At 33.6% G+C, this 15,999-nt stretch overlaps 2 protein-coding genes across 2 annotated transcripts; one reads left to right on the top strand and one right to left on the bottom strand.

The window, feature by feature from the left end:
• The first annotated feature begins 3,396 nt into the window (after nt 1–3,396).
• LOC115961260 (tripeptidyl-peptidase 2-like) lies at nt 3,397–7,239 on the top strand. The gene is made up of 3 exons (XM_031080266.1): nt 3,397–3,642; nt 6,077–6,283; nt 6,953–7,239. The coding sequence occupies exons 1-3, from the start codon at nt 3,397–3,399 to the stop codon at nt 7,109–7,111; spliced, it is 612 nt and encodes a 203-aa protein (XP_030936126.1). The 3' UTR covers nt 7,112–7,239.
• A 4,436-nt stretch (nt 7,240–11,675) lies between these two features.
• On the bottom strand, nt 11,676–15,648 carry LOC115959045 (cytokinin hydroxylase). The gene is made up of 4 exons (XM_031077337.1): nt 15,363–15,648; nt 14,805–15,034; nt 13,907–14,515; nt 11,676–12,101 (listed from the first exon to the last, which is right to left on the bottom strand). The coding sequence occupies exons 1-4, from the start codon at nt 15,646–15,648 to the stop codon at nt 11,676–11,678; spliced, it is 1,551 nt and encodes a 516-aa protein (XP_030933197.1).
• Between the last annotated feature and the right edge of the window lie 351 nt (nt 15,649–15,999).

Genomic DNA, 15,999 nt, shown 5'->3' with positions numbered 1-15,999 from the left:
ATGTGTTCTTGGCATAATTTATTAGCGAGTCCAACATTTTTATCATGCTAATTGTAATTGAGCCATCGCCGCAATATTTTACCCTACTGTTATCATTAGAAAAATCAATACTAGGATATATATATATATATATATGTGTGTGTGTGTGCCACTTGTTTGTCAGTATGGAATATTATTAGAAAATTCAAAATTATACTGGGATTAATTAGGATATGTCACTTGTCAATATGAATTAAGAAATCAAAGGTTTGCTTAAAAAAAAAAAATCAAAGGCTTGTTTCAATTATCCCAAGTTACTTTTAAAAAATTATAGACTAATAATTATGGTGTGTTTAGATATCGCTTATTTTGCTGAAACTAAAAAATTATTACTGAAAGTACTGTAAATAAATGTAAAAGTACTGTAAATTATTGTTGAAAGTATAGTGGGACCATGAATAGTAGCAAAATAAACTGAATAGTGAAATAATTTTAATTTTTAACCCTAAACCAAACGCCCACTTAGGCTAGCTCAGGCCAATAAAATCTAGTAGTGAGGGTCGTATTTTAGAGGATAAGCAAAAGTACTGTAGATAAAGTTAAAAAGTACCTGAAATAGTACAGTAAAATCCATGAATAGTACCAAAATGTGCAATATGACCCATAAATAGTAAAAAAAATAAACTGAATAATAAAAAAAACCTGACTTTTTAAGCAATCCCAAACGCATGCTTAATGGGTAAACGAAAAATTTAACTTGGCTGTTTATGTTTTTAGCTGTACAAAGGTTGGAATGGAACCTCCACATTTTGTTGCTGCCATGTGCTGATGAGAGTATAATCTGTTCTAAGCTAAAATGTAACAGTGGCAGCGAGTGGTTAGTTAATTGAGAAGCTCTTAGGGACCATTCTGTTAGCGACATCTGTTAAATGATGGGGTGATTGGTTAGTTAGTTAGAAGTAGTTATAGGGTGATACCATTGTACTATAGCTCTGTTAAGGCTCGGGTATAAAGGGGAGGAATGGTTTTAGGGAAGGTATCAATGAAGAATCTGATGCAATACCCAATTCTCTACTCTCCCTAATCTCTCTCTTCCTTTTTCTCTCTAATTCTTCACTGTTCCATTCATTCTCTAAATCCTCTGTTCATTTCTTGTTTAGGATAGGAATAGTAAATTCTTATCAGCACACGCATCAGTATTTGTTTAACAAATTTCAAAATTCACTCATATCAATTTATGCAAAGTTTTGTAAAAAAACATGGTTATGTACTGTAATAACCATGTAAATTTACACTAGTTATTTTTTTATGTAGCCTGAGGATGAAAGAAGATAGTGAATGATGGTTGTTATGTGTAAATAAAGAAAAACAATTATAAAAAATCAATAAAATTGATATTTTAATGAAATAGTATAAAATAAATAATCTGATATGGACTATTTTGAAAAGTGAGTATATGTACATGCAAGTTAGATTTTTAAGATTATTTTGTAAAAATCTCTAAAACCTTAACAGTACATTTAAACATCATCTTTGTTAAAAACAATGTTTTTGTGCTTGTAAGAAAATGAAAAACATGAGAGTAAAGTTGCAAGAGAAATATACACAAGTTTTTTTAACGTAGAAACCCTCTATGTTGGGAGTGGGAGAAAACCACGAAAACTAACCAATCGAATATTCCACTATTTTTTCTGAAAATGGTTACAATGGGAGTATTGTGTTACAACAGAGAAAGAGAGAAAGAAACAGTGGGATCATAAAGAAAGAAGAGATGGGAAGAAGGCTTCCATCGTAGTGTTAAAGTGTGTATTTTCTTCATATTGAGTCCTACATCCTTTAATAATGGTGGAAGTGGGCATGTGTCACTTTCCCAATGGGTAAGACATTATCTTCCCATTGGAGAAGGACAAGTTAGAATCTTGACAAAATAGACCACATGCATTTGGTGCTTCTTTGACAAGTGTGTTTGTGCTTGTACTACACGCAATAATGCTTCTTCAACAAGCTAGCCCTCTACTGTAATATGCCCAAAACCTATAGCATGCGGTTGAGTTGTTGCTACAGTTGTAATGGTCCATGATTGATCTTGCTATTACTTTTACCCACTATCTTGGACATGTGGACCACAACTAATGGCTACATGCTTTCTCCTTTATACATATCTCTTTATCTTTCTTTTCTTATTATTCTACTATGCCTTGGACATGTTGTGATGGTGGATTGGCTCATTATGAAGCACATCCAGTAGGACCTACTTTTGGGCTTGGTGATTGTACAGTATATAAGATAAAAAAAAAAAAAAAAAAAAAAAAAAAAAAAAAAAAAGTTCTTAAACTAAAATAAACAAAAAAAAATTGCACAAGTTTATGTGAATGCTCTAATGGTGTAAGTGTAATTGTATAATCCATATTTTGTGTTGAATAAAAACTAACTTCAAAGTGCTTGGCATGTATTTTAGGACTATTTTTTTTTTTTTAAAGTCTAAATTAAAGTGAGATTAATAATCTTGATAATTCAATAGTTGAGGCAAGTGAGATCTAAATCCTAAACATTTTTGTTGAAAATACTAAAAAATTAACTTAATTACATATTTTGAAAGTCTAATTATTAGATTACACATTTTTTTATGTTATCAACACACATCTCAAATTTTATGTCAATTAAATATTATTTACTATTCAATTCATAAATTATTTTTGTGCATAATTCTAGACAACAAAAACGTGAAATTTAAACATTTGATTGATAATATAATTATTAATCTTTGATTTTGTGAAAATTTTGCAAGCATGAAGAATATAAGAAGAAAACGCAAGAGTGCAGCGTTACTAGAGGTCTCATGTTCAAACCCCAATGGGTAGAATGTGGGAATTCCCTCCTGTAGCTAGCCTAAGGGTACTAGCCTTCTCGTGGGGTTAGGGTGAGGTCTGTTGTCACCCTAGAGAGCATTAGCTATGGCTCAATCCAACATTTCCTAGTGGGTGAGTGCTCCATCGATCACGTCCATAAGGGTCTGCCACAATCGTTGCCCCTGCTCACCCATTTTGTTCATCAAAAAAAAAAAAAATTATAACCAAATTGTGAATTTGTTATAATTCACGTTCAATAAAAAGATATAGAATAGAATTGTTGTGATGAGTTACAAGCAATTTAATATTCAAACTTTGTCATTTCTCATGCATAATAATACTATTATTTGTTCCTCATAAAAAAATTTAAAAAAAAAAAAAGAAAAAAAAAAGACCTCATATAAAAAATAATACTATTATTTGTTAAGTTTTTATTTTGAAACTATTTACTGTATGAAATGTCAAATTCGCCCTTATAAAATGTGTATATTCCAAAATCATCATGAATTTTTAGGAATTACGACCCATTGCAATTTGTTGAGTGAGGATTGAGAATAAGAGGAAATCCATGGCAGCAAAACCAAAACCTGTTGAAGGCTCAATGCCAAAGACCCATTTGACACCAATGTCACAAAGCGCACCAAAACCACAACCACAACCACAAGGCCCACCTTCGGTACCCACTCGTCCTATGCGTTCCATTCTTCCCAAGACCAACAAAAGAAAGCTCATTCATACCACCTTCTCCATTCCCAACTCCTCCTACTTCAAAATCCGCGCTCTTACTCAACAACTTCGCCCCCATTTCATCGAGGTACATTACACTACATGTCAAAAACATCTTCTTTATCGATATTTGTATGCATGTCTTTCTATTTTCTTGAACAATGTGAGTCCTATTCTTGGTGGGTCCATGTTGATTTTTTGTAAGGCTGAAAAGCTCGGTTCAAGAAAAAACTTGTTTGTTTTCAAAAAACAAGCCAAATTCAAGCCTTAACTTTAAGTTTGCCAACTTTAGGTCTGTGAACAAGTTCGTGGACATGGGGCTTGATTTAACTATATAATATTATATAATTATATTTATATGTATAGTTGTATAAACATATATTTATATAGACTTGAAATTGGATTTAATAAGCTTGTCTATGTTCATATGATATTAAATTAGTATTTGTAGCTTATTAATGATATAAACAATCTATTTTTTGTAGTAAAAAATTATAGATTTGTGAAGAGGTAAAACATTTTAGCCATGGTTTCACAATATATATGAAAATAATAAGTTAATCAAATAACTCGTGAACAAACTCGAGTTTGCTTGACGAGAAAATGAGCCAAGCTTAAACATAAATATTGACTAGTGATGAGCTCGAGCTCGTGTTCAAAAAAATAAATAAATAAATAAACAAACAAACTTGAACTTTTAATATTTGGCTCGACTCGGCTTGTTTACAACCCTACTTTTTTGTGGGGTTCTGGTTTTATTTGTGTGAGTGTGTTTTAAAATTTCACTATCCTCTATTTGTTTGTAAAGGAAAGGAATGAATAGCATTTGTTGCAAATGGGTTGGCATCAATGGTTCATAAAATGGCTCTCTTTTCATTCTCTGTTTTATTGGGTTGCATGCAGCATTGGGTTATAACTTTGATGGGTTTGTTCTGTTTTGGAGTTTGGGCAACTTGGGCTTTATTATGTTTCTGAATAGCAAGTAGGTTTCCTAGGAGTATTCCATTTCATATCTAATGTTTGGTTGCTTGAAAGCTTAGGAAAAGACAAGACATTGATGACTTGATTTATAGTGGTGCGGCAGAAAAGAATACATTTGGCTGACCCTGACTCTTCTGCCAAAGATACATAGCCGACTCCTAAATTGTGGGTCTAAGGCTTGGTTGGTGTTGACTTGTATACAAGGGCCCAATTGTACAATGTCTATGAATTGATGATTCTTCTTCACTACATTTGCTTAGCAACCAGGTTCAAAAACATTATTGTTTTGCTTGAAGTGGTTTTAGGCTAAAAATTCTGACGTCATTTTGGAAAATCACACAGTTGTTAGCTGTGAATTCCAGTTTATTGTACTCTACTACTGGTTTATGTTTTATTGCCATGTTTTGTGATATATGTTGTCCAAGCCCCCACATAACTTTCCGTTACACATTGTGCAGTAGTAGTATTCATGCCATAGCTCAAAAAAAATACACCATGTGCATCAATGTCCTGACCATAATGCTTATGGTTAAAATTGTGTAAGCCCGCTCAGCTGTTCTAGTTGAAATTGAAATTGTAAGACAAATATATGAACCAAATTCTGAAGATAGGAAATCCCAATTTGTGTGATTTAAAGGTGATACTTACCTTGAAAATGATTGCCTCTTTTACAACAAGCAAATGATTATAGAAAAGGTAAAACTAAATTGTGTCACTTTTTGAAACTTCTGGCAGCATCTGGGGATCAACCCCAAGAGATTCCATGTAATTTTCTGGTATGTGTGGGACCAAGGGCTATAAATACCCAATGGAATAGTTAAATACTCAAAGAGCTCCAGATAATCACGTTAGCAAAAACAAAAACATAAAATTGTCACTTTTTGAGGGCTGTGTTTGCTTATTGTCTGAATTCCTTAGTGAGAAGGTAAGATGTATCACCTTTTGAGGCCATGACTGCCATAATATACGGCTTATTCCTTCCTGCATTTTTAAGCTATGGCTGCTGATGAAACATATCTAATTAACTTTAGTAAGAGCCATTGGCACAGACAGTATGCACAGCTCATGCATCACGTTTCCCACCATTTTAGTCCATATCTCTAGGAGAGATTATTGGGTAATGGGATAACTCATCTGATTATTACCATGTAGAAGTTTGGGATTTAGTGAGACTCATCTGTCTTCTTGTCAAAGTCAATTCCCCTTTTCAGACGAATTTATTAGGTGACATCTAAATAGGGTTTATTTATTTATTTATTTTTAAATTATAATTATCATTTTAGCTTTATAATTTTTTTGTTGGAAAGTATGCAAATAAGAAAAAAAAAAGAGAAGAAGAAGCAGCAAGATTTCATTGATATGGTTCAATCAAAAGTTGTGCCGCTATAGTACACTTCTAGTTTACTGGGTTGGTTTTTATAATAAAATTTCTTATGTTACTTATCAAAAACAAAAAAAGATTTCATTGATATAGTTGTGTATCAATATCATCACCATCATTGTTGTTGTTGTTATCATCATCCTTCTCGTTATTGTTTCAGGGCAAGGAGGCATCGTCCTTGGCTTCATCTAAAGATTTGGAGATTACTTGTGATCAATCTCAACCAGAGTCTGGTGTCCAGCCAGATCATCTGTTTGAAGAGAACTTCAAACAATTAAAGAAATGGGTTGATTTGAAGTCGCCTAAACATGGCATCCTCCTAGCGCTACGTGAGAGACGTAGTGGAAGGCTTGGAACAGCATTGAAGGTATTTTTCTTCCATCATTCATGTTCATCTATTGTCTGACAATCATGGAATTTTATATTTCACGTTTACATATATATATTTATGGTTGTTGAGTGGCTGGAACTTAGAGTTAGATGCCTATGTTCAGTTCTATGTTTTTCAGGCGGGCATGTTGATTTGCTTTATAGTTTGTAACGGTGTAGTTTGTCTTATTAAACATTTTTAGGATAAGAAAATCCACTCCCGGCACTGGGGGGTGGGGTGGGGTGGGGAAAGCACTCTATATTAGAAATAACAGAAACTATCTTTACCTGTTGAGTTGAGATTATAATTGTATTCTATGTCTATGAAGTGTTACCCTGCAGAAATACCTTCATCCTTGTACAAGAGCAGTACATTCCAATTGTTTTTCAACTTAAAACTTCTGAAATGATACAGAATGCTTTTCCATGCCTGTATAACTTTGGGGTCCAGTATCATAATATTATATTTTTTTGTAATAAAGTATTTTCTCTGTCCATCCTTTAATCAAAATGATGTGAGTGTGCAACCCCATAGTTGTTTGTCAATCTATCATATTGCATCTGCTTTGCTGGATATGACGTCCAACATGAAAAGAAAAACATAAAACTTGAAGAATTTCACTTATGAATTGATCATTTGTCTATACTATACCTATTACTGGAGCAGGCATTGAATGACATAATTCGAGATGATGGGGAACCTCCAAAGAAGAAGCTCTATGAACTAAAGCTCTCTTTGCTTGATGAGATTGGATGGAGTCATTTGGCAACATATGAGAGACAATGGATGCACGTGCGATTTCCAGCCAGCTTGCCACTTTTCTAAAAGGTTGCTCAATTTCAGATCAGGTGTCTTGTATTGAATAAGTACCCTATAGGCCCATTCGAATAATTTATTCCTGTAACACAGATCCTTTCGAAATAACATGCATCCAATGAGTGCGTTTCATGCAATTGAATGTCACACTCACACTCCTGTTCAATTAAATCATTCATGGTAAAGTCAGATTCTCTGAAGTCATGTGATGTGCCTAATAAAGATCCTAATTCAGCGTTTATTAGGCTCTTTACTATTCTGTACCCCACGGGATTAGTGATTCCTTAAACTTGTGATTTTTTGCCATAGTGGAATCTTGTGTTCAACTGCCTATACTGGTATGGTGGTATCCTAGGATGCACGGACGTGGCAAAATGGCCGTCGCACCGGCGTCCAACGCGGCGACGTGCAAGGGACGCTGCGGCCTGCGCGTCGAACCGCGTCCAGTTTTTTTTTAGTTGCATTGTTTCATTTGCATCTTTGGATGCTCATTCATTGGATTGGGCACCAACATAATTTGAATTGAAACTAATCATCTATGCTAAATGAATTAAAAATTGATAAAATTTCTGATGATTGTATAAGAGATCTGGTATGGTGGTATCCAACTTTTCATATCATTAAACTCGGGACTTTCCCAGCGTTGCTGATTGTGATTGGGTTCCTTCCTAAAGTTAATGCTGGTCCATTCTGGGCTGGTTGAAAGGCATGTGATGCTGCTGCTTTTCAGCAAGGAATAGCTTGCCTCGCTGTGCTGTGTAGCATATTAGCAATCATGAAGCTCCTCTTGTTCAAGCTTATTGGGCTACCTTTATCCAATATGATTGACCCTCGTGTTTGGGTTAGTTATTTTCTTTTCCTTACCTTGCTTAAAAAATAAACCAAGTAAAAGTACAAACCTAAAAAAAACATAAGTTTTAGGAAGCTGCAAATAATTAAATCTTAAAAAAAGAAAACAAGAAAAAAAGAAAGAAAGAAAGACACACTAACACAAAGTTTGACATTTCATCAAAATGGTGGGAAAAGAGCTGTAAGGGGGCTTACAGCTAGTAGGAGTATTTAGCAAAAATTATCACTAGCTTGATAATTTCACTAAGGGTCCGTTTGGATACAGCTGAAAACTGAAAACTGAAACTGAAAATTGAAAAACACTGTAGCGAAATAATTTTTAAATGTGTGAATAGTATCGTGGGACCCATTTTTAATGAAAAAGTTACTGAAAAGTGAAATTTGTGGGTCCATAAACAGTACACAATGTGCTGTGATTGGTCCAAAAAAATTTGAAAAGTCAAAGTTTGCGGCTACTGTTCATTGAACAGTGCATGAACAGTAGCCGCAACACCCAAAACGCCCCAAAACGCGTGAAAAAAAAAAAGTTTTGGAAAAACGCAAACGCAGGATTGGGCAGAAAACGCCCAATCCAAACGCAACCTAACAGGCTTTTTCTCTCTTCAAAGTTTACCTTTAAGCTAAAGTTGGGAATTCCAGTTTCTACATTAAAAATGTAAGAGAGAGAGAGAGAGAGAGAGAGAGAGATCCTCTTCCTCCTACTAATACTAATAGTAAAATAAAAATTGGTTTATAAAATAAATTGGACTCAAAATATGAATATACAAAGCACTTATATAATTCCTATCAAAATTTTTTTTATCATTTTTATTTTATTTTATATAATTTGATAGTTGGGAAAGCAAGATTTGAATCTTAGACATTTCCATTAAAAACGATATAAAAGAAGTGTTAATTGAACTACAACTTTAATAATTTTCCAAATTACCTCTAATTTAGGATCAATTTCATCATCTTTGGATCCGATGCAAGGATCCCATTCAACATTGGTCTACAGACCTAGTTGGGATGATGATTGTTCAGCCACCATCGCAAATGCCTTCGGTTATTCTTGTATTGGTTGTATAGTTATTTCTTGACTTTCTACTATTATAGCTCGCAGCTTGGCCCATTGGGCTCTTTCTTTAAATTTTGTTGGATCTATTATCATTTTGTCTATAAATAATTTTGCTTAGCTTAATTTAAAATAAAAAATAAATAAAAAAAATCGAAAAAAGGAAAGGAGAATAATTTGGCCTGTAGAAAGAACCAGAACAGATTTCAGAATTTTGTGGCTGCATGGTTTGCACAGCTAAGCAGCTTGCACAACTTTGTCGATTTGAAAGGCTACACTTTTTTTCTTTTTTTTTTGAGAAACAAAGGCTACAAAGTTATCAATAAACTATAGCTGCGTTTTCGTTTCTGTTTATTTTTGTTTGATGGTTGTATTGTTGTGGTGGAACAAAAACTTAATCAACAGCAAAACAAACATATTATACACGGAAATGGACAAAAGTGGACCAAGCGGGACTGAACAAGACCGAAATGGACCGAATATACCAATTGGACTGAATAGACCAAATTAACTTAAATGGACCGAAATGTTACTTTAATGTGGCTCAATAATAGCGTAGTAATAATAAATACTATTAAATTAAATGAATGTGTAAATACAAAGTATATATAAAGTTAAAATTGTCAAAAATATTATTAGAAAAAAAACTGCTTAAAATGAATATATAAAATCAATCAGTTAATATATTTAATATTATAAAAAAAATTAGAGAAACAAATAAAAAATAAAAAATGATGATGTGGCCGATGATGTGGCTCAACAAAAATGTAGTAAGCTTCAATGCTGCGCTTCAACTTATAGATATTGTATAAATATAAATGTGTTTAACTATTTATTATTCCAAAAGATAATCTCAATATATAAGGAGATGGGACAATGATTTGGCTCACCTGGGAGGATCAGCAAGTGCAAGCTCTTGGCTCGCCCATCTCAATCTGGTCTTGACATCAAGACTAAAATGTGGTCTCAAGATTGAGACCAAAGAGTGATCTTGATATTAAAATCGAGACCACTCTTTCTTTGGGACCACTCCAATCAACATAATGAAATCGAAACCAACATCGAGTAGCATCGTTGATAAAAGTAACGGACCAAAACAGCCAAATTGAGTAGTTATTTGGCCAAAGATATGGACCATACTGAGGGCTGCTTTTAAGAAAGCATCGAACACCAACACTTCTTTAAGATGTCTTTTATTCAAGGAGTAAAGTCGTTTTTATTGCTTTTTCCCTTAACTTTGTTCTACCTAAGTAAGAAGCATGTCTTGTCACATGCAGTAAGATTTTGTTAAATATAACAAAAATAACATCAAGGTGCAAAGTGTGATAAGTGTGATAGTTTAGGGTGCCAAGTGTGCAGTCGAATAGTTTATGGTGTAAAGTGTAATCTAGTGCATAGTTTAGGGTAGTAAACTGTAATTTTCCCTAGTTTTTCCTTTGTAAAACTAGTATTGTTGTACGTAATTCATTGGTCTTTCACCATGGAAAATTTTTAGGTGTTTGTGAAATATAGTGAAATGGTACTCCCTCCTCTCACATTCATGGTAGACCGTAAACTCCATCATGAATTTAATGAGTAGACCCTACTATAAATGTGAGAGGAGGAAGTACCATTCTCCTTACTCTGGAAGTACCTAAGAATTACTCAAGCCTTCTATATAATTGTTTGTTAATAGTGAAATTCTCACAAAAGGCTTTGGTTATGTTTAATGAGTGGACTCCACTATGAATATGAGAAAATAAAACATAATTTTCCATAATTCGAGAGCACCTAAAAATTACTTAGGCCTTCTTTGTAATTGTCTATTATTAGTAAAATCCTCACAAGAGGCTTCGGATACGTTTATAATGTTTTTTGATTAATCCAAGTAAATTTCTTAATTGTTTTTTATATTTGCATTAGTTTTACTTTATTGTGTTTTTTCAATCTTTCTTTGCCAAAAGTTCTATTGATTGAGACATTATCGAATGCATCAAATTTCATTCAAAGTTGAATTTGCTTCTCGAGTTGGAAAATAATTTTTGGGTAAAGTACAGTTTGGACATACAGTTTTGGTGTCAAATTTTATGAGCTCCTGATTAAGCATGTGTATGCGAATATAGTTCTATTACTAGCTTCCGTATCTCTTTCGGTTGGGTTTGGGATATTTTGAATTTAGCATGATTTACTATTTCGAATCCAAGCCTCTTATTGGGTGATCTTAATGACCAATGAGGCTTTGTTGCTAGGTCTCATGGAATCTTCAACTTGCTAGAGCTCGCATATACTTTGTAATGACTAATGAAATGTCACAACGACCTACTGATAGATGGCTTTATCTCATATGAGAGCAATCAATAGGACAATTCATTTCAGGCCACCATTTAAAAATATGACATAAAGATATTGACAATGAAGGCAGGACTACCTGTTATATATATTGGGACATAAAAAGAGACGAAGCTCTCTCCTAATTTGAAAGATATATAGAACACATGCTTTTCGCTACAAGATCCCATAACATAATGTAGGTGAAGATACACAGAATGGTTTTGGGAGTAATTAATAAGTTCTTTTCATTCAACATATATATTTCGAGCTAAAAGAAAGACAGATGCTACATGTGGTTTATATTTTACTAGCTAGAACAATAAAGTAATCGGTTGGTGTTGGTATGTCGAACTAGTTGGTCTAAAGTGGTTGAAATCTGAGAGGCAGTCCATACTTAGGCCTTAGAGAGAGCAAAATAGTAGGAGAATGAGTGTAAGTTGGGGAGAGGGTAAGAGAAAACCTAGAGAGAATTAGGGTAAGGACGATCTTATACTCCATAAACGTCAAGTTCCTACCAACACACATTCTTCCTCCAAACCCAAAAGGTAGATACCCCATCTTGTGCTTGCACCCTCCATACATGTCACCCTTGAACCTCTCTGGCTTGAACTCATTCACATCCTCACCCCACAGTTCCGAGTCATGGTGCATGGCCACCACGTCAATCCACATGTTGGTTCCATTAGGAATTGTTAAGTCATCCACTCGAATGTCTTCTCTTGCTTGCCTTTGTACGTTTGGTGATGATGGGTAAAGCCGAAGAACCTCATTTAACACCCATCCCATCTGCAATTACAATTACATTTGTAAGATTTCAACATGGTTTAGTAAAAAATCATAAATAGAAAACCCTTTTTATCTATGCATGCATGTTCTTTAATTCAAATTCAAACATATAATTACATTAACTAATACTATATGTAAACAAGTTTATCTTTCTATAAATGATACTTAACTTCATCATTGTAATTTATTCACTAAGATACCTAAGTAATTATGCCTAGGTTTTGTGATTTTTGTTTATTAATTTTATACTTAAGTCTAACTCTTGAAGTTGATATTTTATAAAAAGAATATTATTATTAAGTGAGGGAAAAAAATCTGTCCAAATAAAAAGGGAAAAAAAAAACATAGAATTCATGGCCGGCAGGCCTCCATATATCCATCCATAGCTCTGGTTGTACATGGACGGAGACCCAAGTAGAAAACGCAAAGTGTATCTGGGAAAGTAAAGATCATGGACGGTCGTGCCAATAGGGTGATGGCAAATGTCAAGGTAGGGCGTGTGGAGGTGGCATAGTACCCTAAAGTGAGGTACTGTTGAATTTGCAATGCCATTTAGTAGTAGTATCTGCATGACAATGACCAATACTACTCTCTATCCAACAATCCAAATGAGTCCAAGCCATAATAATCATGTGCTTCAGCCCCCACGCGCTTAACTCCTGGCATAGCTGGCCCTGGCCACTCTTTTTTTGCCCAACATTGACCTCTTTTCATAGGTTGGCTCCTTTCTTATTTTTATGAGAGAGAGAGAGAGAGAGAGAGAAAAGAAGGGATAAATTTCAAAGACATTAACTAGGCTTGTGTAAGAATAATTTTTAATCCCTTCTCTTCTTTTACAAAAAAAATGTAGGGTTTATATATATATATATATATATAAATGAGTGTGTGATTTTTATTCATTGTGAAACCTTGATTGCATGTAATAGATAATATAATTGTCTTTCTACTTCTCCGTTTCTTGAATCCAAAATCAGATCATCTCAAAATTAAAACAATGATTTTATTTCTCTAGAGCTTGAGATGTTTGTTTAAAAATTGAAAAGTAAATAAATAATTAATTAGGCAATTTAAAAAAAATATACATTAAAAAAAATTTAAAATATATACCAAAACGTATATATTTCAAAATCCAACCCATAATGCACTCAAAGTTTTTAAGTGACCCTTTTTATTCCATTTTTTTCGGTTGGAAAATTTTAGAACAATATTTTATTTCTAAAAAATGAGACCAGACAGAAGTCTCTTTATATTTGAGTGATAAATATTATGAAAAGTTAAAAATAATGCATACAAATCTAATTTCAAGCATTAATTCTCTCACCATTATTGATCTTGCATGTGAACGACTGCATGCATGTCTATCCCATAAACTAAACCAATTAGTGTTTTAGGTCATATAAATTTGCTCTAACACCTATCATTTATCATCCAACTAAAAAGATATTCATTCTTCATTAAATTACAAAGAAAGATTTGCTGATGTATTGTAGTCGGTTAGTTCTATCTTATCCCACCCCCAAAAACAATGTATATTTCTATAATAATTCTAAGATGATATGGTTTTCTTAACTGGCAACCATATCCCCAAAACTCTATGCCTCTATATATGCTGTTCAAGGATTACAACCTTAATTCCTATATTTATTTTTTTTTAAATCACAGCCACAATGTATCTTTACTGCCTTATATTTCATTTTTATACATAGTCCTTAAGACATTAATTGCGCCTCTATATCCAGCTAACAAATTCACAGGACACAAGTACAGTGCTACTAATATATGATATGAAAAAAAATTTATCATACCTTCTTTAGTCCAGCAAGTGTATTAACATCAATCTCTCCATCTTTAACAACTTCTCTGATCTCATCTCTCAACTGGTCTTGCCACTCTGGATTCATGGCCAAAAGTAACAATGTCCACGTGATTGCCAATGCTGTTGTCTCATGGCCTCCAAAGAAGAAAGTCTTGCACTCATCCACTAAGTCCTGCTGTGATAATGTCTTTCCTAATCGACTATCAACAGGACTCCCTTGAAGCAATATGCTTAGCAAGTCTTGTGGAGTTTTCCCTTTAATCGAATTTTTTCGATCATTTATGATTGATAAAAACAGTTGGTCGATTTCCTTGCCAAGTCTTTTGGCCTCTAGGGTTTTCTTAGGGAAAAAGAATTTGCTAAAAGGGACCCCCACAAAACGGTTAGACTTGAAGAGAGTCACTTGCAGGGCTCTTAGTTTTTCTAACACATTCTGGCCAGTTTTGTAACTTACACCAAAGCTTGTCTTAGCAATGATCTCTCCAGCTGTTTTTATAATTTCTCTCTCTGCATCAATCTCTGGTTTTCCTAAATCAATGAAGGTAGTCCAATTATCTAGCATATTAGTGGCTGACTCCACCATTAAGCTTGCCATAACCTAGAAAATTAAACAAAGAAAGTTCAGATCTTTAGTGGGAATTAATTAACAGAATGGAAATTAATCAGTAGAGACTAACTTTGAGAAGTAAAGGAGAAGTATATAGTTATGTTGTTTTACTAATTAATGTTTGTAAGAACCCAAAAAAAACTCTAAATGAAAGATAATTTGTTGACCAATTATTGTTTCTTTCATGGATGTACTATAATGAAATTTAGTTCTAGATTCTAATAGAACCAGCTAGATATTTTTCCATTTTGGGTGAGAGATCAGGAATAAAGAGAGAGACCTTCAGGTTGATTGGATTGAATGCAGGAGTAATGACATGTCGCTGGCGAACCCACTCATCTCCTTCAACCATGACCAAACCATTGCCAAACATAGGATCTCTATCATTTTTGAACACAGTTGGCTTTCCCCAACTCCTTGCCATGACTGATCCAGACATTTTCTTTAGGAACTCAGGCTCTGCTATATATAAAAATGGCTCTGTGCCTAGCCAGTATATGAACGTTTTTCCTGCACCACAAATTACACTTATATATTAGCCCTACACAAAATTTTATGAATACATAGTATGTAAATTTTTGTATCATTAAAAAAAAAAATCAACCTCTTTGTAGTGTATATAGTTGATGAACTCCACTAGTAGTATATACCTTGTCAAAAGGACTTCATTTTTGTGTTTCCATACAATTGTATTACCAATAATTTCTAAATGAAAAAAATATATATATAATACAGATATAAAATTTTTGACTAAATGCAAATATTGATTCAAATTTGACAGCACATATATAGTTTTACTTTTATCAATATATATCTAGCTAGCTAGCTAGGAGCTCACCATGACTCTTTTGCCATTGTGCAAAGTAGGGAAAAACATTCGAGTGTATATCATGTGGAGAATTCGAAGACTGCAACGAAGAATCACTGGACATCTTAACGATATCCTTAATGTTACCAAAAGGAAAACTTGGAGTTGGACCTCCAAACCCATTTCTCCGAATTTTCCAATACTTAAGAGTTGGTGAAATCCAGCAAGAAAATAACACTCTTAAGGTGACCAGGAAGAGAAAAAAGACCAGCAACACGGCTATGTTAAAACCTGTAGCCAGCTCAAGCAACCCCATATCTCTCTCTCTCTCTCTCTCTCTCTCTCTCTCTCTCTCTCTTTGTGGTTTGTGTGAAAGCACTGATGGCTTTTTTGTATAGTCTCTCTCAAAACTCAAAAAGCACTAATGGTTTTGTATATAGTCTCTCTTTCAAAACGCAAAAGCACTAATAGTTTGTTTATGTTGGTGGATGTTGAGAAACATAAAGCAGGTATTTATAGAGGATTTTGGGGATCAAGAATGTGAAGTTTGACCCGTTTGAACAATTTTAAGACTTCCATTTTGAATATTCTTTATTTATTTATTTTTTTTCAGTCTTCTAATTTTAATAGTTTTGCTTTTTTTATTTTTATTTTTTTGTTTGCTTTG

Source organism: Quercus lobata, chromosome 9 (genome assembly GCF_001633185.2).
Source record: "Quercus lobata isolate SW786 chromosome 9, ValleyOak3.0 Primary Assembly, whole genome shotgun sequence".
In the NCBI taxonomy this organism is placed as follows: domain Eukaryota; kingdom Viridiplantae; phylum Streptophyta; class Magnoliopsida; order Fagales; family Fagaceae; genus Quercus; species Quercus lobata.
The sequence above is the reverse complement of the archived record's forward strand: the minus strand, read 5'-3'. Positions and strand labels throughout refer to the sequence as shown.

Coding starts and splice junctions, on each gene's coding strand:
- LOC115961260 (XM_031080266.1), top strand. CDS start 3,397: ATGGCAGCAAAACCAAAACCTGTTGAAGGCTCAATGCCAAAGACCCAT. Junction 3,643..6,076: donor TTCGCCCCCATTTCATCGAG/GTACATTACACT, acceptor TTATTGTTTCAG/GGCAAGGAGGCATCGTCCTT. Junction 6,284..6,952: donor GGCTTGGAACAGCATTGAAG/GTATTTTTCTTC, acceptor TTACTGGAGCAG/GCATTGAATGACATAATTCG.
- LOC115959045 (XM_031077337.1), bottom strand. CDS start 15,648: ATGGGGTTGCTTGAGCTGGCTACAGGTTTTAACATAGCCGTGTTGCTG. Junction 15,035..15,362: donor ACAATGGCAAAAGAGTCATG/GTGAGCTCCTAG, acceptor TTTGTGGTGCAG/GAAAAACGTTCATATACTGG. Junction 12,102..13,906: donor CACTTGCTGGACTAAAGAAG/GTATGATAAATT, acceptor TTGTAATTGCAG/ATGGGATGGGTGTTAAATGA.